Below are 27,218 nucleotides of genomic sequence, written 5' to 3'. Positions count from 1 at the left end.
CCCCCTCCTTTCCACCCCCTCCCCCCCCCCGCACACCCACCCCCCCACCCCCCCACCCCCCCCCGGTTCCCTTTGCTGCAGGAGCAGCCGGTGCATGGGCAGTGCACGGGCACCGGCAGGAGCACGCTGCGCACCCCGCCAGGGCCGCCCCGCGCCGGCGGGACCGCACTCGCCCCGCGCGCGGAACGCCCCTCCGGTAAGTAACTGCGACCGTACGGGCGATTGCTGCTGCTGCTGCTGCTGCTGTTGTTGTTGTTTGGGGTTTATTTTCATTTTTGGCGCTTTGCTATTTTTTTTTGCTTTAATTATTTTTTGCTTTAATTTTTTTTTTGCTCTGATTTTTTTCTTGGTTTAATTTTTTTCTTGCTTTTTTTTCTTTGCTTTATTTTTTCGGCTTATCTTTTTGTGCTTTAATTTTATTGCATTTTTCTGCCGTAATGTTACTGCTTTATTTTTTTCTGCCGTAATGTTATTGCATTAATTTTTTCTGCCGTAATGTTATTGCGTTAATTTTTTCTGCTTTAATTTTATTGCGTTAATTTTTCTGCTCCGGTCTTTTTCGCGTTAGTCTTTTTTTCTTTCAATCTTTTCGCACTAAAATATTTTTCTCCTTTTTTTTTTTTCCGCGTTAAAATTTCTTTGCGTTCATTTTTTTATTTTGCACGAAAATATTTTTTTTGCATTAACCTTTTACACAACGATATTTTCGGCGTTAAAAAAAAATAATATCTGCGCGTCCAAAATCTCCGCCTTCAAATTTTGTGCGTTAAAACGTTTTTCTGCATCGAACCTTTTCGGTGTTCAGTGGGGTTTTATTTTTGCCTTAATTATTTCCCATTAAAATTTTTTGGCGTTACGTTTGTGTGGGTTTTTTTAACCTTAAAAAATTGTCCTTTTTGCTTTGCTTTTTTTCAATTTTATTTTAAAAAAATACTTTTTGTTTGTTTGTTTGTTTGAGCTGTGCGCCTGTTTCTCTTTCCCGGGGCTGCCCTCCGCCGCCCCCAGCGCAGCTCGGGCGCGCTCGCCCCGCGGCCCCCGGGCCCTGCAGCCCCGGCCGGGCGGGGGAAGGTCGGGGGCCCTCGGCCGCGGTCGCTGCTCCGCGCCCCTTTGTTCGCCGCGGCCCGGCCCCGGCCCCGTGGATCCCCGCCGGATCGGGCCCGCCGGCCCCGCCGCCGAGCGCAGAACAATGCCCCGGCGGGCCCGGCGCACCGGGCAGGCTCGGCGCTGCCGCGGGCGGGCTCCGCCAGCCGGGGCGATGCCGGGGAGCGGCGGCCGTGCAGCCCCGCGGCGGGGGAAGCGGGAAGCGGGCAGGGGAAGACGCCGTGCGGCGGGGAAACAACGGGGCGCCGGGGCAGGCGAAAGCAGGCGGGCCCTGAGCGGCGGGGGAGCCCGGTCGGTGCGGCGGGAGGGAGCAGCCGTGGGGGGTTACGGGAAGCGGACGCCGGAGCAGGGACGGGGCCGTGCGGCGGGGCCCGAGCGCCGGGGGAGCGGGGCCGTGCCCCGGGGCAGGGTGGGGAGGCCGGAGCTCCGGGAGCACCGGGGAAGCGGGGGGGTGCGCGTAGTGGGGGCATTGGGTAAACTGGGGCTTGTGCATGGGGGGTGCTGGGGGAACGGGGGGGGGGCTGCGCTTCGGGGGTGGGGGGGAATGTGGTTTACCGTGGGCGAGGGGAAACGGGGGACCTGCGGGTGAGGGTACCGGAAGGGATGGGGGCTGTGAGCTGGGGACCTGCGGGTGGGGGGTACTGGAGGGAACGGAGGCTGTGGGCTGGGGAAACTGGGATCCCGCGGGTGGGGGGTACCGGAAAAAAACGGGCAGCGTACTGGGGAGACTAGGGACCTGCGCATGGGGATACCGGAAAAAAAAGGGGGCTGCGTACTGGACAAATAGGGGAACGGGGCCACGGGGGGGCCGCCGCCCCGGGCTGGCCGCGCTCTCACGCTCTCCTTTCTCTCCCGTGCGGCAGGAGCGGAGGATGAGCCGGGAGCCCCGGGGCGCAGAGCGGCGCGCCGCCCCCGCCGCCAACCCGCCGCGGCGCTGAGCATCGCCGGGTGCCCCCGGCATGGACGGCCGTGACTTCGCGCCCCCGCCGCGGCTGCTGTCGGAGCGGGGCGGCCTGGGCCACCGGCACGGCGCGGGGCGCGGGGCGGCCGCGGCGCACGGGGCCGTGCAGCCCCCCGGACACTTCCAGCCCACCAAGTACTTCCCCGCGCCCATCTCCATGGCCACGCACACAGGTCAGAAGGGCCGCGCGCGGGGGCCGGGGGGGGCGCGGGGACCCGCCGCGGCACGGGGGGCTCGGCCTCCCCCTTTGTGCCGCTCCGGCTGTCACCGCGCCCGGAGGGGGGTTTGGCGGGGGGGCTCACGCACACCGCGAGCATCTCCCTGCTCCGCCGGCGCGGGAGGAGCGCGACCCCGGGCCGGCCCGGCGAGCCCTCGGTGCCCGGGCGCGGAGGCGCGTTCTGGGCGGGCGCGGCGGCCGTTGCGCGCGGGGCCGCGGCGGGGGGAGGCCCCCGAGCCCCGGCTCGGTGCAAAGCGCCGCCGTGTCAGTGTGCGAGGGGCCCCGCAGCGCTTCGCTCCGCGGCCGCTGCCCCGCCGGGGGCGGACAAAGCGCGGCACCGGCACCGGGCTCGCCGGCTCCGGCATCGGCGGCGGCACTGCCCGCTCGGCTTTGTGCCGCGCTCGGCCGGGCTCTGAGCGGGACGCGCCGCACAGGCTGGGGGGGGGCACGGGCCCCCGGGGGGACGCCGGCGGCGGGGGGGGGCGGTGCCGCCGAGCTGCGGGGGTGCCGGGCCGGTGCGCGGCCGCTCGCTCGGCGCTGCCGGGCCCCGCTTCCCGCCGGCGCAGGCGGCGCTCGGTGTCCGCGCCGCAGCACGGCGGCAGCGCCGGTTATTGTCGCCGCCTTGATGAGCTGTGAATACTAATAAAATTATATCTGCTTTAATGGGATTACAATTAGTGCGTGGATTAGGGCGGGGGGCACGGCAGGGCCGGCGCGGGGGGGTGGTGGTGGTGGCGGGGGTCCGCGGCTCCTGCAAGGAGGCGGAAAGCGGGGGGCACCGGGGGGTGCCGGGGAGGCGGCGCCGGATCGGGCCCGCAGCCGGGGCGGTTTCGCTTTGTGCCGGCCGCCACCGCGCTGTAGCCGGGCCCCCCACCGGGCTGGGGGGGACACACCCACCCTGGCCTTCCCCCGGCTTTGGGGTGCGGGGGGCCCGGGGGGGGGCTTGCTGCCCGTCCTCGGGGGGAAGGGGCCCCTCTCCGGCTCTTGGTGGTCGGAGGGGGGGGAGGGGGATCCCCGGGGGATGCCAGCGCCTGGGTGCTGCTGGCTTCCCTCCGGCTCCTTGGCCTGGCTGTGTCCCCGCGGTGGTGGCCACCGGACCCTCACGCCCGCCGGGGCCTGGGCGACACATGGGAGCCCGAACGCACGGAGGTTGTTAAAATAACATGGATCAGGCTAAAAATACCCCGGCAGAAACTCGCCTTTAAAAAAAAAAAAAAAAAAAAAAAAAAAGAAAAAAAAAAAAAAAAAAGAGAGAGAGAGAAGCCAAACCTAACAACAGAAAGAGCTAAAAATATTCCCGGCTTTGGCAGGGCCGGCACAGCCGGAGCCGATCCCGGCGAGCCGCGCTCAGAGGCTCCCGCGCCTACGGCAGCATTGCTGGAGTGATGGAGCTGATGCTTTAGTGCCCGATGCGGGGTGGGGGCTGGCAGGAGGGGGGTGTCCGGGCTTGGCACCCCAGTGTTCCTCGCAGCGCGGCTGGGCCGTGGGGCCGGGAGCCGTGGCAGCATGCGTGGAGCGGTAATTAATGCCCATGACTGATAATTACCCCACCCAGCAAATACAACCCAGCCGGCGGTTTGCCGGGCGGCTGTAGCGGTGGCGGGGCTGGCGTGGCACGCGGCGGCTGGGGGGCTCCAGCCACGCTCCCCCAAATGGCTCCCGCCGGCAGGCCGGACTACAGCTCCCAGGAGCCTTTGCCGGGGGCCGGAGGCCGCCCTGCCAAGGGGAGATAAAAACTGTTTAGCTTCATTTTATTAAAGCCATAATTCAGGGCTGCACAGTTATTGCAAACAAATGCTTCAGTTTGCGCCTGGTTTTGGCACCGGCACCATGCAAACGATGGTGTGAGGCAGCGCCGGGGGCCGGAGCATGGGGTGCTGCGGCAGTGCCCGCTGCTGGGGGGCCAGGGACCCCCCGGAGCTGGCCAGGCTGCGGTGCAGCCCCCGGGCACAGCCTGGCGGGGGACCGCGGTCCCACCACTGGTGCCAGCACGCCTGTGCTGAGCGGGGCCGGGGGTCCCGATGGCCCTGCCGCAGGCAGGCGGTGGGAACCTTTGGCAGAGGCTCAGCCGAGCCTGTGCGTTGTGCCGGGGCCTCAATTTTTGCCCCTTTGATGTTTTTACGGACTAACAGATACACTTGAGCTGGTGTCAGGCTGTTTCACCATGGCGGAGCCCTCGGTGCATTGCAATGTATAGCAGTGCCGGGGGGGCTCAAAGTAGCACCAGGCTTTGCCAGGAGCACCAGTGCCGTGGCAGTGCTGGCGTGCGGCTTGACCCCAGTGCTGCTGCATTGCAAACTGGTGCCGGTTTGCATGCCGGTGTGAAGGTTTGCTGCTTGCAGCCTGGTGCTGGTTTGCATCCAGGCTGGCCCCAGCGGTGCCGGTGTGCATCCTGGCACGGGTGTGCATGCTGGTGGCGGTGGAGGGGGCAGTGAGCCGGCAGCGTGGTGCTGGCAGCCGGCTGAGCTCCCGCAGCTGTCCCCCTCCCTGGATTAAGTTGCAGGCTGGGCACTGCACAGTTCCCCATGTGGCTGGGGGTGGATGGCAGGGGGCAGGTGGGGACAGTGGCCCCTGGCTGGGGTGTTGATGTGGGGCCAGGTGCCAATGCTGCAGCCGTTCCACAATGCGGCTTCCTCATTAATGACCGAAGATGGGGTCTGACAAGGGGCTGGGAGGCCACGGCACAGCTCCAGCATGGCCGTGGTGTGGGGGCTCCCCACTCCCCCTCTCGGCACCACATGCCAGCCCGGCCACGCTGCCGCATGCGCTGCATTTTAAAAAGTAGGTGTCAAAGTTAAAACAGATTTTGAGATTAACTCGTCTGCTCCTCGTTAGCCACACTTGTGCCGGGGTGGCCGGGGGGACGCGCACACACGCGCCCACGTGCATCCAGCGTGAAGAGCGGGATGTTGAGAACCCCAGATCCTGTGGAGTTACCCTGGAGTGGTTTCATCTGTTCGTTAGCGATTAGCTGGATCCGTGCGGAGATGCTGCTGCGTGCCGGGGCCTGGGGGGACACGGCGGCGTGATCCAGGCAGCTGCTGGGAGCCCTGGTCACCACTGGTAAATGCAGTCATTGTCCCAAACTGGGGGCATGCACGGAGTCTCAGCACCCCGGGCTGCAGGCCTTTACCTCCTGTCCCTGAACCCCTGGAGCTGCCTGGCATGGGGGGGGTGGTCCCATGCTGGGGGGGGGGTTGGGACAGTGCCTCTGGCAGTGCTGCCACCAGGTTCTGTGGGCCAAGCACCGCATGCGCAGTGGGCTTGGCTGATCCTCGAGGGACTGGGGGTGTGGACAGGCTCCACAGAGCATCTGGGTGTCCCTCTGAGCACCCCGACTCCTCGGGACACCCCCAGCCCCGAGTGTCGCCACCCCCCTGCTGCAGCCAGTTCCTCTCCTGGTGCTGAGGGCAGCGATATGTGACAGCCAAGCGGGGAATTACAGTTGAAAATAAAAATAGCAGGATTTGGCAATTCTGTGACTCTGCAGAGATTCACACGGGCTGCACCCCCCCTCCCGCCCACCCCCACCCCCCGGCAGTAAATAAACACTCACCCAATAATCTCATTTTTGGAGTTCTTTTTTATCAGCTCCATAAAACAAAACAGATGGGCACAGCGTGGCCCTGCCTGCCACCCTGCCTGCCCCGCAGCATCGCCCTGGGCAGGATCTGACCCCACTGGGTGCTGGGGAGGGAGGGGGACACATCTTTGCAGCCCCTCGGCATTGCTCCCTTCTGCTCTGTGAATGGGTAGCTGGGACCTGTGGGTGCAGGGCTTTGCAGGCGCTTGCATGTGGTAGGGGGTCACGAGGGCCCTGACTTTGGTGGGATTTCCGGGGGGGGGTCCATGTGCTTGGCCTCCATGGGAGAGCGGGTGTCTGTGGGGCTGTGTGGGGTGGCATGCTGGGACCCCCTGGGCCCTCCCTGGGCCCTCCCTGGCTTCCCTGGGGTCCCAGTCTGTGCCAGGCCTGTGGCCGCTCCTAAAATGTCTTCTGGGCTTTGCAAGCCACATGCGTCTGGTGTGCAAGTCGTGCATCGGTTGTGCAAGGCACGTGTGTTCACCAGCCAGGCGGGCAGTGTGTGTCACTCGTGCAAGGAGTATGCACTGTGCGGTGCGCATCAGCCACGCAAGCCCCGTGCGAGCTGCGTGCACTGAGTGGTGGGTGCACGCGGCCCCAGTGAGTGTGCGAGCAGCATCGTGCAGCTTTGGCAGCTCCAGCCTCCCCTTCCCTCCGCCGAAAGCCGACAGCTTGCGAGTGGCACTTAGCACGGAGCGACTGCCGTGTGATTACCCATCGGATAACGTTTTAATTGTACTTCTGGCACTCTGTCAAGCTAATTTGAACTGCATTTCAATATTACAGCATTTATTTAGTGCCATAACAATATGGATTAATCTTAAATTATAACACCGAGGAAATTATATTACACTTATTTCCTATTTGCCAAATATTTAAAGGGGCCGCGTGGGTTGCAAAGTGCATGGCGGGGGGGGGGGGGGGGGGGCAGGGGGTGAGGGCTGCATCCAGCCCCCTGCCTGAGTCGGGGGACTGGGGCTGGCACCTCCCCGGGGTGCCCGGCCGTGGGGATGCGGGGCGGGAGGGTCCGGGCCAGCTCCCGGCCCAGGCCCCGCTCGGAATGTTCCAGCCCCGAAATAGCTGAGAGAGTAACCCAACCCCACGCCCCACGCACGTCCCAGCCGCCGCGGGGACCCGGGAACCGTCACCTCACCTGGGTGTGTCCAGCGCAGCCCCCCTCCTGGAAGTGGAGCTCCAGAGTGCACCCACACCGGGGGGGCTGGTGGCTGCAGCTCCCACCTTCCTGGAGGTGCAGGGAGGGAGCTGGGGACCCACTCCCTTTCCTGGCAGCGCTGCCCCCAGCTGCCGGCCCCCCGCCCAGGAACCTGCTGGACCGGAGCAGCTGTGGCCAGAGTGACCCCCCCGCCGGGGCTGCGGCCCCCCCCCACCCGCCTTGGCCCTGCTTGCTGGCAGGGAAACTTTCTGTCTTCCCGGCACATTCCCATCTGTGCCGTGCAAGCACGGGAACGATGAGCGGCTTGGGTGGGGAGCGCCCCTTGCTGCTCCCCCCTGCCGGGTCCAACCAACACCCACCCCCCCAGCCCGCATCCCCCTGCTGCTGTCGGTGAGGTTGTGCTGAGCCCTGGCATGCTTGTCACACGTGTGACCTGTGGATTTGGGGCCAAGGTGACAAGCACCTCCCCTGCCCTCCCAGCTGTGGTTTGGTGGTGCTGAGGGGGAAGTGGCTTCGCTTTCCTCTTAACCCTTGCCTGGTGCAGCCGGCTCCCCCCAGCCCCATTTGGAAGGTCCTGGGTGCCGCTGGCCCCCAAACAGGCTGGCACGCCCCTGGCCCTGCCTCAGTTTCCCTGCTGGCCATTCTACAGGGTCCAGCCCGGCATGGGGAAGAGCGTGGTGTGACCAGGGCTGTGCCAGGGTGGTTGTGGGGTGGCCGGGGACAGCATGGTGCCTGTGTGGCCGTGCTGGAACTCCAGTTCCCAGCATGGGCACGAGGTGCAAAGCCCCAAAATGCCACCGGAGTCGAGGCCCGGGGCCACCCTTCCATCCCACCTTGGGGGATATTCTTGCTGGTTGTGCCGGTGCCAGAGCTGGGAGTGGTGCTGGTGGGGCTGACTCATGGTGCTGGCTGTGGGGAGCCTGGCCAGGGAGTTCCCAGGCTGATGCTGCCCGGGGGGGACCCTGCTGCCCATCTGCCCCTGGCTGGCAGCTGGCACCGCAGTGTCCCAGCACAGGGCTCTGGCAGTGCCTGCTCATGGGGGAGATGAGTTGTGCACGGTCTCAGGGACCCTTCCCCGCTCTCACTGGCAGCGCGGCCAGAGGGGGCAGAGCCGTGGGGCTGCCTTCTGCACCATGTCACCGAGCCGTGCTGTGCCGTGCCATGCCGAGCTGCGCCATGTCACCGAGCCGTGCTACGCTGGGCACGGGGCAGAGCATGGGCACGCGAGGCGGGTGGGAATGGCACGGCCAGCGCGTGCCGCGGGATCTGGCGGTGCCAGTGGGTGTGAGTCAGCGGGTGGGAGGTGTGGGGAGCGGCGGCCGCGGCCCCACCAGTCCCGCCGGGATGCTCCTCGCCAGCTTGGCCCCGCCGCGATCCGGGGAGGGGGGGTTTATTTTTTTACAGCCTGTTTCACAGCTTCCAGAAAAGGCTCGTTCTGGAAACCTCGGCTTCCTGCCCGGCGCAGCCGCCCGGCACGCTGCCGGCTCCACGCCCTGCGGCAGGGTCCCCCGGCACAGCTGGGGCTGGGGGCTCATCGGGCGGTTGCCCACGGGCAGCAGCGGCCACGGCTCCCCGGGGATGCGTTGGCACGGCCTGGCCGGCCGGTGTGACGTGCCCACCCGTGTCCCGGTGGGTGCCGGCGGCGCAGGGGGGCAGCGTCCGGCTCCGGGGGCGCGCGGTGCCGGTTCCCAGGGCCGCGGGCAGGGTGTGGCCGTGCCCCCGGCCCACGCAGCCCCTGCCCGGGCTCAGCCCCCGGCCGGCCGGCGCAGGAAGGAGTGAGCTGCCTGAAACCACATCCCCGACACTCATCCCAGAGGCATCCCGGAGGGATTAGCCGGGGAGCGTGGGCCGGCTTAGAGAGCAAAGCAACGCTTCCTGCCCCGGCCGGGCGGTTGGCCAGCCCGGGCTCCTCCACACCGAGCGGAGCCGTGCTGAGCTGAGCCGAGCCGGGGAGGGGTGGGTGGCCATAGTCCGCCGGCCCACGTCGGCACACACATGGACGCAGGGCATGGGGCCATGCGGCGAGGGGTGGCCAGCTCCCCCCACCCCGGCTCCTGCCCAGCCGCTGGCCACTGGCTCTGATGTTTCCACCGTGATCTCAGGGCTGGGCTGCGCTGGGGATCAGTCTCGAGGGGTGCTGGGCCCCCCCCCGGGCTGCAGCGAAGGCTGCCAGGGTCAGGGTGGGAGCTGCCCCCTTGCCCTGCACTTCCCATGCCAGCTGCATCTTCCCCGCGTGCATGCCCCTCCCTGCACACGCATGCAGACATGCATGTGCACACACATGCAGCTCTGCCCCCCACTGCAGTGTCCCAGCCCCAGGGAGGTGCTGCCCCAGTCACAGGTGGCTGTCCCTGTGTCCCCAGCCTTGCTGCCACCGCCTCCCCGGCACTGGCAGGGCTCCGGCTGCCACGGCTTGCAGCTGCCACAGCTGGCAGAGGGGTGACCCAGCTTGGCCTGCCATGGCACAGCATGGCACAGCTGGGCCCTGGGGAACTCGGGCTCATCCTGGCACCAGGGGCGGCCGGTGTCCCACAGTGGCTCAGGGCTGCTGCTGGAGCCAGGGGGAGAGCAGCGGTGTGGGGAGCCACACGCATGTGCAAAGCCTCCAGTGTGCACACAGGGGCAGGGCAGGGTGCCAGTGCCCCTTGCACGGCTCTGCTGCATCTCACATGCCCTGGTGTGCACACAAGCCCTGGGGCTGGTGGGATGTGAGGGGCGTGCGTGCACGAGGGGTGTCATTGCATGAGTGATGTGTGTACTCATGGACCGTGCGTCCCTGAGAGGCCTGTGTGCACAAGGAATGTGTGTGTCCAAGAGGTGTGCCTGCACGAGGGATGCATGTGCACGAGCAGTGTGTGTGCACAAGAGGTGTGTGCACAAGGGATGCACGTGCACAAGAAGTGTGTGCATGAGGGGTGCACACCTGCAGTACGGGCTGCGTACAGCCCTGCAGCAGGTGTGTGCACATGAGTGAGTGTGGCAGTGGGGCAGGTGTGCAAGTGGGAGCATGGGCAGCCCTCCCTGACTCTCTCCTCTCCCCCTTGCAGCCGGCAGCGGCCTGATGGGGAACGCGCCCGCCTCCTCCTTCATGGGGGGCTTCCTGAGCAGCAGCCTGGGCTCAGGGGCACCCAGCCACCCCGCCGGCCCTGCCGCCTCCCCCCCGGAGCCAGCCTTCTGCGGGCCCCACTCCGGCACCTCCCAGATCTGGTTCTCACACTCCCACGAAGGTGAGCGGGCACCGCGGCAGGGATGGGTGGCAGCACCGTAGGGCAGGCAGGGGGGTGACCCTGTGGGGGTCCCTGCAGGGTGGCCGGGATGCGGCTGGGGTTCTGCCTGGTGCTGGCGGGTGATGTCCAGCTGGCGCCCACATGGACGGGTTCAGACCTCCCAGGCAGCCGGCTGGCATGGGCATGCGGTTGGCACACAGTGAGCTTCGGGGTGGCAGCGGAGGTGGGGGCACAGCTGGCAGCGTGCCCCAAGGACCCCCCGCCCATCCATGGGGACCAGGTTCAGCCCCCTGCAGTTGTGGCTCAGGACGGGCTGGCAAGGCTCATGGCGGGCTGCGGACCCCCACCCCGTGCCGGGAGCCAGGCTGAGGCCAGGCCAGTTCGTGTCACTGGTGATGAACCAGGGGCTACGCTCCCCTCCTGCTGCAGCGACTCCCGTGCCAGGGCGGGCTGCAGCATGAGGACCTCAGGGTAGCGCACACAGACCCGGTTAAACACAGACCCCCTGCGGTGGGGCGCGGGGGTGCTCCCCGCAGCCCGGTGCTGCCCCTGGCACCCCGCGGCACGCTGGCATCCCTGTCCCCACCTGAGCGGCCGGAGTAAGGGCCGACAGAGTTAAGGCGCGGGGAGGTGGTATTGGCGCGGGGCCCTGGCAGCCAGCCCAGCTGGTAGTTTGACCGGCTGCCAGTTGGCTCCCAGCGTGCCGGGGCCTGCGCGGCGGGCCGGGGGGGCGGGGGGGGCAGGCAGCGCACGCGGCTCCGGCAGCGCAGCGCCTGCCGCTGATGGACAGCCCGCCCGAGCGCCCCGGCTAACAATCCTGCGAGGGCTGTGCTGAGCCACCGTGATAATGGCCACCGCCGCGAGTCTGGGGGGTCTCAGCTCAGTGGTGGCTCCTGGGGGGGGGGGGTGGTGGTGTCCCTGGCCTGGAGATGATTACAGGCTCCGGCAAAGCGTTTATGGCTGGAGCCGTGCATAGCCAGGCTGCTGTGGTGCAGCGCGCTATGGCACAGCACAGAGATGCTGTGGGGTGCCTTGTGCCTGCGAGCGCACCCCAGCCCCCCTGACTGCCCTGCCCCCAGCCCCGGGGTACCCCCGCTTCTCCGGGAGCCTGGCCTCCACCTTCCTGCCCATGAGCCACCTGGACCACCATGGCAACAGCAACGTCCTCTACGGCCAGCACCGCTTCTATGAGAGCCAGAAAGGCAGGTACCGGGGTCCCAGCATGGTGCCGCGGTGCTACTGCAACTTCTGGGGCCGACTGGGGTCTGCCATGGGGGCACATGTCCCCAGCCCATCAGGGCACAGCAGAGAGGCCACAGGGCAGGGGAGGTGGCTCAGCACCCAGCATTCAGTGCTCAGCCCCCAGTGTCCAACGGTGGGGCGGGGGGCCGGTGGCGGAGCAAGCGCTGGGTCCCCAGGGAGGAGCGGGGCCGGCGGGTGTGGGGTGGTGGGCACCCGTCCCAGCCACTGCCGCTCTCGCTTTTCACAATATTGTGGCGGGTGCTTAATAGGGAACATTGTTTGGGTGGGAAATGGAGCTAATTAGGCCGTGCCTTCCCTCGCGCTCCTCCCCTCGTTAGCGGGGAGCTGGCGCTGGCATGGCTGTGGCCCCAGGTGCCCGCACCGTGCCGTGGTTTGGCGGCGGGGGGTGCTGGGAGGGCTCACCCGTTTGCCCTCCCCTCCAGATAACTTCTACCTGCGCAACCTGCCCGCCCAACCCGCCCTGCTCCCCGCCAGCCATGGCTTCCCCGGCATCGCCCGCGCCGCCCCCGGGCCCCCCGCCAGCTCCTGCAGCCGGGAGCGGGAGGCCGGACCCCTACCCAAGACCCCTAAGGACTACGACCGCTTCCTGGCGAGCAAGGAGAAGGCAGGCAAGGGGGACCCCAAGGAGCGACCACCTGAGGAGGACCCCAAGGAACGGCACAAGGCGGTGCTGCCAGTGCCGCCGGAGGGGCACTGCAAGGAGGGGCTGCCCCTCCGGGGGGCTGGCGACAGCCGCCCCAAGCACCTCGCCTCCTGCCTGCTGGGTGCCAAGGGGCTGGAAGGTGACGCCAGGCGCACCATGCTGCCCAGCTGTGCCGGCAGCGCCCTGCCCCGCACCGGCCGCTGCAGTGCCAAGGAGCCGTGCCGGGGCGAGCGGGAGCCGGGTGTCCCCGAGGTGCCGCAGCCCTATGGGGAGTGCGTGGAGCGGCGGCAGATGCTGCACCACGCTGTTTCCTACGCTGTGCCCACCGGGCCGGCCCCACTCGGACCTGCCGCTGGCTCCTTCCCCTGCCTGCAGCTGCACACTGGCCCCGAGGTGCTGTGCCCGCTGCCGGAGCCGGCCGGCCGGGAGCTGAAGCTGAGCGGGGCCACGCTGGTGCCCTCGGTGGGCCACCTCACGGACAAGAGCCGCTCCTTCCAGGTTGCAGCGGAGGCCGGTGGGCTGGAGCGTGCCGAGGGCAAGGAGCGGCATGCCGAGGTGGGGGCCGAGCCCCCAGCTACTTACGGTGGCCCCTTCCACCATCCGCTGAAGGCAGAGGGTCCGGCAGAGCGGCGGCTGGAGTGGGGGGGTCCCGGTGCCCGACTGAAGGGGCTGGAGTACCTGGGTGGGGGGTCGGCTGAGGGGCCCCCCTTCACCAGCCGGGATCCAGCACCCAAGGGTGCTCTGGAGAAGGGCTACTTTGAGGTGCCGCCAGTACCCGACTGCTCCCGCGCCGCCCGCCCGGACCCGCTGGGTGTCCGGGTTGGCCCCTCCTGCTGCACTTTAGAGAAGGGTCCCCCGAAAGACCCCCCACCGGGGCCGGGGCCCCAGAAGGTGGCACGGATCCGGCACCAGCAGCACCCAGAGGTGGAGGCGGCTGGCACTGGCCCCGAGGGCAAGCGCAAACCCCTGGAGCTGAGCGCCCTGGGCTATGGCGGACCCCCCCTGCCCCCCTGGGGCGTGCAGGGCCAGGCCCCCCCCCTGGCCGTGCCGGAGGAGCGGAAGGGGCCTTACCTGGATCCCTTCGGCACGAGTCTGCAGCAGGCTGCGTTGATGACTCAGGGTCCAGTGCTGGGCCAGGAGGTGCCGGCTGCCCCGGATGAGGTGTCGGCCATGAAGAACCTGCTGAAATACAGCAACCAGGCGCTGCTGGGGGGGCAGAAGGGCCCCCCTTTCGTGGGGCTGGGGGGCGTCAAGGGCAGCTGCGCCCACCAGGACACCAAGTTCCCTCCGGGGAAGGGGCAGCCGGAGTTGGAGCGGCCGGACTGTGCCCGCAGCCGGGAGCATGACGGGCTGGCCCCTGGCGAGGGCGAAGTGCGGCAGCCGCCCGTCGGCATCGCTGTGGCCGTGGCGCGGCAGAAGGACACGCTGGGGCGCCCCGAGCCCTCCTACGGTGGCAGTGGCTCTGGGCGGCAGGGCCGGGCGGCCGCTGGCATCAAAGGTAGGGCCCAGGCTGGGGGTGCTGAGGGGATGGCGGGGAGTCGGGGGACCATGCTGATGCCACCATCCTGTCCCTGGCACAGCAGGCACTGCGCGGCCCATGCACCTCATCGACCTGGAGGCAGAGGAGGAGCGGGGCCGGCTCTGCGAGGAGCGCCTGGGGCTGCCAGGGCGAGAGCTTCTTCTCCAGTAAGTGCAGTGATGGGGGGAGGCAGGGGGATCCCTGCCCACCAGGGCTTTTCCTCACGGTGCCCTGTGCCAGCACTATGCCCCGTGTCCCCTCTCTTCCCACAGGGACAACAAGGACCTGGTGGAGTTTGCCCGGATGCACCCGTCTGGGGGTTGTCCTGGGGAGCTGACCCCCCACCTGATGATTGCAGGGGGTTCCTCGCTGCCAGCGGGGCAGCTCGGGGGGGACCCTGCCACCCATGCCCACCCAGCACACACACACTGGCTGCCGCGCACCCGCAGCCCCTCCATCTGGATGGGGGGACATTCCTATGGTCAGTGCCACCAGCAAATGCGATGTGGGGGGCTGTGGAAGTGGAGGCTGGATGGGTGTTGACCCCCCTCCAGCAGCGGGGTGCTGCCCCCTCTCTGGCACTGACAGCCCCCCCTGCCCCATAGGCATCGGCCACCCCGCGCTGCACCAGAACTTGCCGCCTGCCTTCCCTGCCTCCATGCCCAGCACCATGCAGCCCGTCTTCCCCCTCTCCCAGGACCCCCCTGCCCAGCTTGTCATCCTGCCTACCGAGCCCCCCACCCATGGCACCCCACACACACTGGGTGAGGCTGGGATGGGGGATGGCCATGGGAACCCCCCTGCCTTGTGCTGGGGGGTCCTGTGAGCACTGCTGTGGGGTTTGGGGCTGGGGGTGCTGGTGGGGAGGAGGCTGGGGGTTTCCTGGAGGGTGCAGGGTGGGATTGGGGACCTTGGAGGTGCTGCTGGGGGTGCAGGGTGGGAGATGCGGTCCCTGGAGGTGCTGCTGGGGGTGCAGGGTGGGAGATTTGATGCGTGTGGGTGCTTGCAGGGCTCAGGTGCCCCACTGGGGTCTGTGGGGTGACCCCGAGCCAGGTCCCTGGCTGACCCCCTGTCTCCGGCAGCCGACGTGATGGACCAGGCGTCGCTGTGGCCCCCCATGTACCCGGGCCGGGGCCCCAGCGCCCACCTGCAGCACACGGGGCAGCTGCCCGTGTACTCGCGCTCGCAGTTCCTGCGGCAGCAGGAGCTCTATGCGCTGCAGCAGCAGCAGCGGGCGGCCCAGGCTCTCGAGATCCAACGCCAGGCACATGTCCAGGTGCCCGGGGGGCAGGGGGTGGCAGGGAGGGCGGTCCGGGGGGCTGGGGTGTGAGATAATGCTGTGTGAGGTAGAGGGGCTGGGGTTGGGCTGGGTGGGGCTGGGTGGGGGGATTCAGGGTAGGGCTGGGGGGCTGGGACTGGCCTGTGGGTCTGGGCTGGGGGATGCGGGGCAGGCTGGTGGGGCAGGGGCTGGGCTGGGGGATGCGGGGCAGGCTGGTGGGGCAGGGGCTGGGCGGTGGGGCTGGTGTGTGCTGATCTCTGTGTGTCCCCCAGCGGAAGCCGGAGGAGCAGCCCTTGGAGCTGGAGGACGGGGGTCCCGAGAAGCCTCTCAAACCCTCCCACAAAGCAGTTGCCTTAAACCCCCCGGCCAAGGGTCTGTCCTCGGCAGCCCCCGGGCCCCCCAAGCTGTCCCCTTGCTGCCACTCTCCGGCCTTGCGGCACCCGGCCAAGTGCCCCGTGACCCTCCCTGCGGCCCCCTGCACTTTACCCGTCTGCCCCGCTGCCAGCTCTGCTGTGGCCCCCCGCTCCCCAGCCGACAGCCCCCTGCCCGTCCAGAGCAAGGGCAGCGATGGCGAGGACAAGCGCGGCGAGGGGCAGCCACCCCGCGACTACCCCAAGTCCCTGGAGCCAGGTAGGACCATGGCGGCAGTGAGGAGGAGGAGGAAGGTGGCTGGGGGTGCCAGGGGGTCCCTGCTGAGCATCACCCTGTTCCCTACAGACCTGCCCCCCGGCTACAGCTACCCTGCGGCCAGCATGGGCTTCTCCGAGGCGCACTCGGCCGAGCCGGCGGACCCCGACACTATGCATGCTGGCTCACCACCGGCTGAGCCCGAGCAGTCCCGGACCTTCAGCCCTGCTGGGGAGGTGCTGCGGGAGCCAGGGCCCCTGCGGGAGCCGCCGGCCGGGGGAGCGATGGCCGAGGGTCCCGGGACGCTGCTGCACCGCCACCACCTCCTGCTCACCCCAGGACCCCTCTGCGGGGAGCGGGGGCCAGCCCCGGCCGTGGGGGCTGCCGAGGAGCGGGCACCGGTGCCCTTTGGGGTGTGCCGGGAGGCAGCTCAGGGAGCACTGGAGCAAAGCCCGCCGGAGCAGCAGCACCCGGTGCCTGTGGTGGGGGGCTCCCCGCTGCCCCCCACCGTGGAGGAGGAGGAAGAGGAAGAGGAGGATGAGGAGGGTGACAGTGATGGCTCAGAACCAGAAGGCAGCTGCGATGAGGAGGATGGCAACAGCCCTGGCGGGCGGCAGGGCTGCCTGGGTGGGCTGGAAGCGCTGATTGCTGCTGGCATCGACCTGGGGGAGCTGCCGGCGCTAGGCTCACCCGGGGAGCCCCCCCCGGCTCCCCCTGCGCTACCCCCCTCTGCCTCAGGGATCCCCGGCATCGCCCTGCTCAGTGAGCTCGCTGACCTGGAGCTGCACCGGCGCCGCTGCGACCTGGCACTGGAAGGTGAGTGTCCCCCAACACCCCAGTGCCCCCTGCCCCGCAGTTGTGTGCCCTGGCCCCCTGCCCGTGGGGTGGCGGTGGGTACCCTGTGCGTGGCATGCAGCTGAGGGGTCGTGCGGTGCTTGTGAAGTGGAGGGTTCGCGCAGTAAGTGCAGTGGGGGGTTGGTGCAGCTTGTGTGCGTTGGAGGCCTGTGCAGCGTGGGTGCACAGAGGGGGCTGTGCAGGGAGTGTGCAGTGGATGGCTGGTGCAGCACGTGTGCATTGGAGGCCTGTGCAGCAAATGTGCAACGGAGGGTTCGTGCAGCAAGTGTGCACTGGAAGGGCTGTGCAGCACAAGCAAGAGCGGGGCTACTTTTGCGTGAACTGTGGCACAAGCGGGGCCAGGCAGTGCATGTGTTGGCAGCGGGGAAGGGGCTGCATGGGTGCTGCGGTGGAGCGCTGCATGGGTGCTGGTGGTGCGGTGTGGTGCAGCGGCCAGCCCCTGCTCGCCGCCCCTGGCTGGCTCCGGGGCTCAGCTCCAGTGCTGGCTCCAGGCAGGCGCTGGGATTCCCTCCCGGCTCGGCTTCCCCAGGGAATCCCGGGGGCCCCAGCGGGGAAGGCCGTCCTGGCGTGTCCCCAGCACTGCTGCGGGCGGGTGGTGCAGGGCGGGCGCATGGCAGCGGGGCGCGTGTGCTCTGTGCTGCCCGTGGCTGTGACGCCGTGGGATGGGGACGGCGGGGGGGCAGCCGTGGGGCCCCGCTCACCAGCTCAGATGGGGCGGCCGGATGGGGAGCGTCACTGCATCCCTCCCAGCCCGGCCTTGGCTGCGCTCACTGATGAGTTCATTGCTGGCCACCGCAGCGTGCTGGCCCCCCAGCCCCACGGCCGCCCGTGGGCATTGACCATGCTGCACATGCAGTGCCCTGCGTGCTGGCCCCGCCCGCTGGCCCCTCCTGTGTTACCCCATGGCCATCCTGGGGTGTCATGCTCATACGTGGTACCCCACAGCACCACGGCGTGCCCCACAGCCCCTCCTGCCCCACAGCCATACCCATCCTCACCCCACACGGCCCCAGTAGCTGTGCTGGTGCCACCGTGGTGTATGCACGCGTGGGGCAGCCAGTGCCAGCCGTGCTGACCTCCTGTCCTGGCAGGGGGGGACGAGGACCTGCTGGCCTTCAACCTGCAGAACCTGGCCACGGTGGCGGCCGCCTGGTCGCTGGTGGAGGCGGCCAGCCGGGAGGGCAGCCCGCCAGCGCTCAGCCCCCTGCCCGCCTCCCCGCCACCCCGCTCCCGCATCCCCCGCCGCAAGTACACCTGGACACCTAAAACCAAGGCTGTGAGTGTCTCCCTCGCATGCAGCTGGGGCGGGAGGCGGGATGAGTTGTGCCCAGTCTCAGCCTTGGGGCCGAGGCTGCCAGCACCGCCAGCTGCCCACACGCCCCCCACCCTGCCCTGGCCCCCAGGTTTGCCCCCTGAAGGCGGCCATTGAGCAGCTCAACACGCAGGAGGTGGAGGTGCGGATGCGGCTGGCCGAGCTCCAGCGCCGCTACAAGGAGAAGCAGCGGGAGCTGGTGAAGCTGCAGAGGCGGCATGACCACGAGTACGTCCCCGTCCTCATCCCAGATGGGTCCCGTGGGTAGGGGCACGGGGCGGGGGCAGGGGGGCAGCGCCCTCCACCGAGTGGGATGGCAGTGGTGGTCACCAGTGCGATGAGTTTGGGGCCGTCCTCAGCCCGGCTCGGCGGAGGGGCACCGCCTGCGGCGGCCGTGTGGCTCAGGGTGCCCCTGGTCTTGCTGCGGCTGCAGGCGTGACGAGAGCTCCCGGAGCCCGGCGCGGCGCGGCCCGGGGCGGCCGAGGAAGCGCAAGCACTCCAGCACGCTGGGCAGGGCCGAGAGCCGCAAGGTCAAGTGAGTGACCGGTGCCGCGTGCCCTCTGTGTCCCCAGGGATGGGCCACCAGCCCCACCACCGGGGGGCTGCCCGTCCCACCGTGGGGAGGTGGCGGCGCTCGGGGGCTGCCCCGTCGCATCCCCCCATCAACAGCTGCTGTGTCTGGGGGGTCTGGCTGCTTGCTCCAGTGCGTTCCCACTCCCAGCCCGCCAGCGGGGGGGGGGGGGGGGGGGGGGGGGGGGCGCGGGGGGCGCGGGGGGGGCGGGGCTCAACTGGGCGGCAGCACCGCGTCCCCCCCGCACCGGCCGCGGGAGCAGCGTTGCATAAAAGCCTCTTTATCTGCGCCATATAAAGCCATTGGTCACGCTGCAGCGGCGTTCATCGCTGCCGGCGCTTTATTATTACCCATTAGCCGCCCGGCGCAGCCGTTTCCCCACTCCCGGGCCCTGTATAATTGTCCTTCTCCGCTACAAATTGCCTCTCCCGACAGGCCCATTTGCATAAATCCTCCGAGCGAGTCCAAACACGCTTGGAGCGTGTGTGCGCACACAGCCCCCAGCCCCCCCGTTCGGTAATAACAGTTAAATCTGTGCTAAATGGTTCCTTCAATTAAGACGGAGGGGAAGGAAAAAAAAAATTAATCTCTAGGTTTTATGTCACAAAACATTAGTGAGCGAGTGAAGGTTACAGAGGGGGGAAAAGGAAGGTGGGGAGCCGGCAGCTGGCGGCAGCTGGGGGTGCTAGATGCAACCAGGAGTGCAGGGTCCACCCAGGGCTGCAGGATGCAACCAGGAGTGCAGGATCCAGGCAGGGGTCTGGTGGGTGCTGTGCCCACGCCGTGCTCCCCGCCAGGGCGGTGAAGACCAGCCTGTCCCTGCTGTGTGCTGAGCTGCGGGGGGACCCCGAGCCCAAGAAGAAGAGGAGCAAGCTGGCCGAAGCAGCCTTCGGCAGCCTCAAAGGCTCCCCGGTGAGTGCATCCCCACCGTGGGCAAACACCCACCGGGGTTGGGGGGTGCCAGCCCCCTCCCGAGCCTCCCTGTGCCCCCCAGGAGAAGGTGCGCTGCAAGAAGAGCGGCTCACAGGGCAAGCTGGCCTGCAAGGTGGCACACAAGGTGTCACAGCTGAAGCAGAAGGTGAAGAGCAAAGGGCTGCCTGCCGGCATCAGCCCCTTCCGCCGGAAAGACCCCAACCCTGGTGGCCGTATCCAGAAGAAGCTGTCCCGTCCCAAGAGCTCCAAGGCCACCAAGTACCAGCCGCAGGACTCTGACCCTCGCCAGCTGGCAGGCTTCAAAGGCAAGGCTGGCATCGGGCTGGGGGTCTGGCATTGGGCTGAGGGTGCAGAGCCTGGCCTGAGGCTGGGGGTCTGGTGTCGGGCTGGGGGTGCAGGGTCCAGCATCACACTGGGGGTCTGGCATCAGGCTGGGGGTGCAGAGTGGGTGCCAGGGGGCCAGGACAAGGGAGCATCCAGCTGAAGGTGTAGGGGGCTGGCTTGTGCCAGGGGGCCATGCAGGACCCCAGCTCACCCCACCGTGCACGGGGAAGCAGTGTCTCCCTGGTCATGGGGAGAGTACGTGGGCCACCCCTGGGTGTGCAGGGTCCCTCACTGCCATCCCCTCCTCTGCAGATGAGCACGATGGGGACACAGACAGCGAGGACGGTGACGACGAGCCAGGCCTGTCCCTGCCGCCATCAGTGCCCATGGCTGTGCTGGGACCCTCCCCATCCTCTGTGGTGAAGATGGAGGCCAACGAAAAGGCAAAGAAGAAGAAGGAAAGGCAGGGACTGCTAGGTAATGGGGTCACCCCACTGGGATGCCGGGGGGATGCAGGGGACAGGGACGCCCTGGGTGCACATGCCAGGCTGGGTGGGCACCCACTGGGTGCCCTGAGCCCCGTGCCCCCCCGCAGGACCCTGCCGCCTCGGCAGCCCCGAGGGTGAGGTGAAGATCAAGCGGCGGCCGGTGAAGCCAGGGGCTGTCAAGCTGGAGAAAGTGCCGGTGCGGCGGAAGGCGGGCGGCTGTGAGGAGGGCGGCAAGAAGAAGCTGAAGGCCAAGCCCAAGGAGAGCCTCCGGCCACCAGCCCCCAGCGGCCCCAGTGCCCCCGGCCCCACTGGCAGCCTCTTCACCGGCACGGACCCCCGGCACTTCGGGATGAGGGATGAGGGGGCTCGCCTGGCCAGCGAGAGGCTGAAGAAGGCCACGCGCAAGAGCAAGGTGCTGCAGTCGGCCCTGCGGGTGAGCATGGGGCAGGGGGTGGGGGGCACCTGTGGGCGGGGGGCAGAGGGATGGTTGCGGGGTTTGTACGGGCTGGGGTTGCTGGGCTGTTTAGGGGGCTCTGGTGGGACCTTGGGGTGCAGGGGCTGGGTGGAGGGTTTGCACGGGCTGGGGGGGCTCCAGTGGGACTGTGGGGTGCAGAGGGATGGGTGGAGGAGGGGCTGGGGGGGCTCCAGTGAGACCATGGGGTGCAGAGGGATGGGTGCGAGTTTTGCACTGGCAGTAGGTGCAGGTGGGGCTGGGAGGCAGCAGCGCAGGGGCTGGGGGTACTGAGGTAGTTGGGAGGCACCGGTGGGCCCCAGGGGGCTGGGGTCACAGGGTGGGGGGCCACTGCTGGTCAGCTCTGACCCACCTCCCACAGCGGAAGAATGGGGCCCTGTCACTGGCCCTCTCCCCCCGGAGCGCCAAGACCATCCTGAGCAAGGGCAAGAAGCTGGCCAAGGTGAAGAGCAAAGTGGCCACCAAGCAGGTGAGAGGCAGGGGCTGGACCCCCGCCCCGGCACCAACCCCCCCAGCACCCACCACCCGCCCTGAGCTCCCTCTCCTGCAGTGCAAGGGCCGGGCGGTCAGCAAGCTGCTGGAGAGCTTCACCGTGGAGGATGACTTTGACTTCGATGACAACAGCAGCTTCTCAGAGGAGGAGGAGGGGGGCTGCCTGGCAGGGGTGGCCCGGGGGGGGCACCGCTCCCCCCTGCCCCATGCCTGTGCCATCCAGAAGGAGGATCTGCGGGATGGGCTGCACATCCTCATCCCCAAGGAGGACAGCCTGCTCTACGCAGGCAGTGTCCGCACCATCCAGCCCCCCGACATGTGAGTGGGGGCCGGGGTGGGGATCCCTGACGTGGGTGGGGATACTGGGGTGGCTGAGTGGGCGCTGAGCCTTGCTTCATGCCCCCTCCCCAGCTACAGCATCATCATCGAGGGCGAGCGGGGGAACCGGCAGCGTATCTACTCGCAGGAGCAGCTGCTGCAGGAGGCGGTGAGCGGGGCAGGGGGCCGGGGCGGGGGTCCCGGTGGGCAGCACACCCCGCGGAGCCCAGCACGCCGCTTCCCCGCAGGTCCTCGACATCCGGCCCCAGTCACGCCGCAGCCTCCCACCAGGCACCCGCGTCTGCGCCTACTGGAGCCAGAAATCCCGGTGCCTCTACCCAGGGAACGTGGTGAGAGGTGAGGAACAGCGGTGGGCAGCTGGGGGGAGCAGGAGGCTGCTGGCAGGGCAGTGGGGTGTTGGGGACCCCAGCCCCATCCTGACAACCCTCCCCATGCTGCAGGCTCCTCCAGCGACGAGGAGGAGGATGACCCCGAAGCAGTGATGGTGGAGTTTGATGACGGGGACACGGGACACATCGCTGTCTCCAACATCCGCCTGCTGCCCCCCGACTTCAAGATCCAGTGTGAGTGGGCCGGGGTGGGGGCCACGGGCAGGGGACAGGCAGGGGGGCAGCAGGGCCAGCCCTGACCCCACACTCTGCCCACAGGCACTGAGCCGTCCCCAGCACTGCTGGTCTCCAGCTCCTGCCGGCGGACGAAGCGGTCCTGTGGCAGTGTGATCCCCCCCAGTGAGCTGCCTGCCAGCCTCTGCGCAGACCGCCACGACGGCCCTGAGCCCCCCAAGAACCTGGGCAAGAAGGCAGCCAGCAAGGAGAAAAGCGGTATGGGGGGTGCTGCCACTTGCAGACCACCTTCTCATGGGGTTCCCAAGAGGGGGCACCGGCAGCACTGATGTAAGGGACACTGGGATGCAGGGCAGGGTGCTGGGGTGCCAGGCAAGGTGCTGGGATGCAGGGGAAGGATGCTGAGATGCAGGGAAGGATGCTGGAATGCTGGCTAAGGGTGCTGGGATGTGGGGAAGGTTGCTGGGAAGCAGGGAAGGATGCAGGGATGCAGGGACAGATGCTAGGATGCGGGGAAGCAGGGCAAGGTGCTGGGATGTGGGGAAGGATGCTGGGAAGCAGGACTGGGTGCAGCACCAGGATGGAGGAAGGGGATGGTGCAGGGTGCTGCAGTGACGGGGGACAGATGAGGCCACAGGGAAGGAGGTGCAGGGACAGGGGCAGTGCCAGAGCATCCTTGCCTCCCTCCGTCCATCTCGTGGCCACCAGCCCTTCCTGACCCCCGTCTCCCGGCAGGCAAAGCTGTGGAAGTGCTGTCGGGGGCCAAGGCACCAGTGCTGAGTGACCCGTTCCTGGGGCGGCGCGGCGGGCCACTGCTGAGCTGGTCAGCAGTGGCGCAGACGAAGCGGAAGGCATCGAGCAAGGGCACAGCCGTGCTGCAGAACCTCTTCCAGGTTAATGGCAGCACCAAGAAGCTACGGGCCAAAGAGGCCCTCTTCCCTGTGCACCACCACCTCGCCACCCCCGTCTTCGGCAACGGCTTTGGGGCTGACTCCTTCAGCCGCATTGCCAGCTCCTACGCCTCCTTCGGGGCGGGGGCCGGGCTGGTGCTGCCAGCCGCCCAGAAGCTCCTGCGCTCCAAGAAGGCCGAGCGGCTGGAGGCAGAAATGGGCAAAAGCGGCCGGAGAAAGGCGGGCAGCGAGTACCTGGTCAAGCTGGACCACGAAGGGGTGACGTCCCCCAAGAACAAGAACTGCAAGGCCCTGCTGCTGGCTGAGAAGGACTTTGGGGCCAAGCTGGAGCGGCCCCTGGCCAGCCACAGCTATGCCCACGCGGCGCTGGCCGGCAAGGACAGGAAGGGTCGGGCACCCGTGCACCAGCTGCCGGTGGGGCTGGCGCTGCGGAAATACTCGGGCCAGGCCGAGTTCACCCTGAACTGCGACAGCGACTGCCACAGCTCCTACTCGGACATGGACGAGGACGAGGAGGCGGCTGGGCTGGGCACCGACGTGCCCTCACGCTTTATGACCCGCCTCTCCGTTTCTTCCTCTTCCTCGGGCTCTTCCACCTCCTCCAGCTCCGGCTCCATCACCACCTCCAGCCTCTGCTCCTCTGACAACGAGGATTCCTCCTACAGCTCTGAGGATGAGGACTCCACGCTGCTGCTCCAGACCTGCCTCTCCCACCCGGTGCCAGCGCTGCTGGCGCAGCCGGAGGCCCTGCGCTCCAAGAGCAGCACGCCACAGCGCTGCTTCCTCACCAAGGCCGCCGCCACCGGTCCCAAGGCCAAGCTCAAGCGCAAGGAGGCCCTCAGCTTCTCCAAAGCCAAAGAGTTCTCCCGGAGGCAGCGCCTGCCCTCGGTGGAAAACCGGCCAAAGATCTCCGCCTTCCTGCCTGCGCGCCAGCTCTGGAGGTGGTCGGGGAACCCCACGCAGGTACAGCTGGCACCCGGGCAAAGAGCAGGCAGGGGACACGGATGGAGGTGTATGGGTGCATGGCAGGGTGCGTGGGGTGGGGTGCATGGAGCAGAGTGCATGGCCGTGTGCATGGGGGCAGGTGCATGAGTGCAGGAGGCAGGCTGCATGGGTGCAGGTGTATGGGTGCATGGTGCGTGAGGTGGAGTGTCTGGCTGCAGGGGTATGGGTGTATGGGGCAAGGTGCAGGGTGCAAGGGGCAGGGTGCATGGGTGCCTGGCAGGCTGCCTGTGTTCACAGGGCAAAGCACATGGGGCATGGGTGCAAGGAGCACAGGTGCAGGATATGGTGTAGAGTGTGTGGGTACAGCAAAGTGCCTGGGGATGCAGGGCAGGGTGCAAGGGTGCATGGTAGGCTGTCCATGTGTGTGCAACAGGAGGCATGGGCCTGGTTGCATGAGTGCAGGTCCACGGGGTGGGGTGCATGGCAGGGTGCCTGTGTGCGCAGGGCAGGGTGCATGGGGCAGGGTGTGTGGGCGCAGGGCGCACAGGTATGTGGCAAGGGAGCCAGGGGTTGCGGGGCAGGGTCCTGGAGCACATGGGGCACAGCACCCGGGTGCTGAGGGCAGGGTGCCTGGGTGCACCAGCTGTGACACCTGGGTGCACAGGATGGGCTCACTGGGCACAGTGCCCAGCACAGGGTGCTGGTTACACTGGCTGTGGCACTTGGGTGCACAGGGCTGGATGGGTGCTGTGGGAGCATCCCACCCTGGCACTGCCTTCCCCGGGTGCCTGGGGTCTCACCAGGCTGGCAGGGTGGGTGCGTGTGGGGTCAGGAGTCACTGTGCCATCCCTGACCTCCCTGCTCCCCCTGGCAGCGGCGGGGCATGAAGGGCAAGGCGCGGAAGCTGTTCTACAAGGCCATCGTGCGCGGCAAGGAGACGCTGCGCATCGGGGACTGCGCCGTCTTCCTCTCGGCCGGGCGGCCCAACCTGCCCTACATCGGGCGCATCGAGAGCATGTGGGAGTCCTGGGGCAGCAACATGGTGGTCAAGGTCAAGTGGTTCTACCACCCTGAGGAGACCAAGCTGGGCAAGCGGCAGAGCGATGGCAAGGTGCGGGGGGAGCCGGGGCAGGGTGGCGGGGTGGCACAGCGGTGAGGGGCCAGCTGGTGACGCCACCTTGTCCCCCTGCAGAACGCCCTGTACCAGTCGTGCCACGAGGACGAGAACGACGTGCAGACCATCTCCCACAAGTGCCAGGTGGTGGGACGGGAGCACTATGAGCAGATGACCCGCAGCAAGAAATACCAGGACCGGCAGGACCTCTACTACCTGGCGGGCACCTACGACCCCACCACGGGCCGGCTGGTGACTGCCGACGGGGTGCCCATCCTCTGCTGACCCCCCGTGCCCACCCCAGGTGCAGGGAGGGGGACTGGGACAGGCAGCCCCCCCACGTGCCCCCTCCGCCGCAGGGCTACTTCCCGGCAATTATGCAAAGCCCGGGGGGGCTGGGGCTGGGGGTGCGGGGGCATCGTTGCAGGGGGCGCAGGGGGGGGCTCCCCTACAAGCCATACTTTCCCTAGTACCTCTGACTGTTTGCCAGCAGGTAAAGCAGAAATCAGGTGTGTTGTTCTATTTATTTTGCGTGTAAATATTGTATTTCTTCCGGGAAGTTTTATGGAAAACAGACAAACCGACAAAAAAAAATACAACAGCAACAAAAAAAAACAAATAAAAAAATAATAATAATAAGGGGCGGGGGGGCGGGGGGGGGCGTTTCCGTTTCAGTGCACTGTTTCCCCCAGCCTGGCTGGGACGAGGACAGCGGGGGAGCTCTGTATATAGGGGGGACGCGGCGGCGGGGCAGGGGGCTCGGCCCCCAGCGCAGTGGCAAGCGGGGGGGGGTGGAGGGGGGGGGGGGGGCTGGCAGGGCGGCTCTCCCAGCCCCCCCCGGCAGTCCTGTCACTGCCTGGCCCCAGTGCAATAGCGGGGCGGCTGCGGTGCCGGTGGACGCTGGCCCGTCCCGCCGCTGCCTGCCGCTGCCCGCCGCTGCCCCGTGCTGTAAATGTGTACAGGCCGCACAGCGGCGGGGGCTTTTCCAGTGTAAACACTAAAAAAAAAAAAACAAAAAAAAAACCACAAGACAAAAAAAATCCCAACAATAAAAAAAAAAGAAAAAAAAAGGAAAAAAGGACTAAAAACACAAAGGTTTTATGAACAGCAAACTCTATGTAAAGGCCTTTTAGTATGGAACTTTTTTATTGATAACTTGGCTTATGAATAAATATATGAACCGTTGCTGGTGCCGCCTCCGCTCTCTGCTCTGCCTCAGTTTCCCTCTGGGTGCAGCCACCCCCTGCCAGGTCACCCCGTGACACCCCCCGGGCACCCGCAGGGGCCACCCCAGCTGGCCACAGGCAGGAGCTGGGCAGGGTGCCGGGGCGAGGGAGCAGCCCCTGGGCACCCTATGCCGATGGGGGCACCCCATGCTGGGGGCACCCCACATTGGTGGTACCCGTCCTTTTGGTGCGTGTTAGGACACGGAGGAAGGATAGGGCAGAGTCCGTGCCTTGCAAGAGGTGCAGGCAGGGACAGGGGGTGCAGGCAGGAGTGAGGGATGCAGGCAGGGTCGGGGTGGGGGATGCAGGAAGGAGGAGGAGGGAGAAAGGAGGGCCGAAGTGCTGCAGGAGCAATGCAGGGGAGAGGAGGGAGGATGTGGGCAGGGTGTGGGCAGGGATGCAGGCAGAAGGAAGCAGCAGGGCAGGGATGCAGACAGGGGGATGCAGGTGGGGGGATGCAGGCAAGAGAATGAAGGCAGGAGGTGCAGGCAGGGATGCGGGCGGGGGATGCAGGAGAGGGGTGCAGGCAGGGGATGCAAGCAGGCGGGTGCAGGCAGGGGGGTGAAGGCAAGGGATGCAGGTGGGGGGTGCAGTCAGGGGGGTGCAGGCAGGTATGTGGGTGGGGGATGCAGGCGAGGGGGTGCGGGGGGGTGCAGGCAGGGGGGTGAAGGCAGGGGATGCAGGCAGGGATGCGGGTGGGGGATGCAGGCAAGGGGGTGCGGGGGGGTGCAGGCAGGGGGGTGAAGGCAGGGGATGCAGGCAGGGATGCGGGCGGGGGGTGTAGGCAGGGGGTGCAGGCAGGAATGCAGGCAGGGATGCGGGCGGGGGATGCAGGCAGGAGGAAGCAGCGGGGGGGGGGAAGGGGGGCAGAGCGCTTCCACCCCACGTGGGGACAGAAAGACGGGCAGAGGTCGCACGCCATTGGCCGCGCCACAGCCAACCAGCGCGTGCAGGGACGCAGAGCCTGGCGCCCATTGGCTGGCGGGGAGCCCTTTTGTTCTCACCACCCGGGTGCCGTTAACCCTTTCCCTGCGGGCGGCAGCTGCGGGGACGGCGACGGGGTGCGGGGAGGGGGTGGCACG

At 67.4% G+C, this 27,218-nt stretch overlaps 1 protein-coding gene across 1 annotated transcript; it reads left to right on the top strand.

Moving 5' to 3' along the window:
* The first annotated feature begins 43 nt into the window (after positions 1 to 43).
* BAHCC1 (BAH domain and coiled-coil containing 1) lies at positions 44 to 26,095 on the top strand. Its single transcript, XM_080374917.1, has 27 exons — positions 44 to 196; positions 1,965 to 2,235; positions 10,081 to 10,260; positions 11,340 to 11,462; positions 11,946 to 13,664; positions 13,747 to 13,852; positions 13,958 to 14,166; positions 14,291 to 14,449; positions 14,768 to 14,961; positions 15,237 to 15,594; positions 15,682 to 16,407; positions 17,538 to 17,722; positions 17,850 to 17,986; positions 18,192 to 18,293; positions 19,127 to 19,241; positions 19,324 to 19,567; positions 19,899 to 20,063; positions 20,182 to 20,507; positions 20,908 to 21,015; positions 21,097 to 21,356; positions 21,450 to 21,525; positions 21,605 to 21,713; positions 21,818 to 21,940; positions 22,025 to 22,198; positions 22,676 to 23,814; positions 24,671 to 24,907; positions 24,989 to 26,095. The coding sequence occupies exons 2-27, from the start codon at positions 2,061 to 2,063 to the stop codon at positions 25,193 to 25,195; spliced, it is 7,656 nt and encodes a 2,551-aa protein (XP_080231043.1). The 5' UTR covers positions 44 to 196; positions 1,965 to 2,060; the 3' UTR covers positions 25,196 to 26,095.
* Positions 26,096 to 27,218: the final 1,123 nt, after the last annotated feature.

Source organism: Falco punctatus (assembly GCF_963210335.1).
Source record: "Falco punctatus genome assembly, chromosome: 1".
NCBI lineage: Eukaryota > Metazoa > Chordata > Aves > Falconiformes > Falconidae > Falco > Falco punctatus.
Note: the sequence above shows the minus strand (reverse complement) of the source record. Positions and strands in the feature narration are given on the sequence as shown.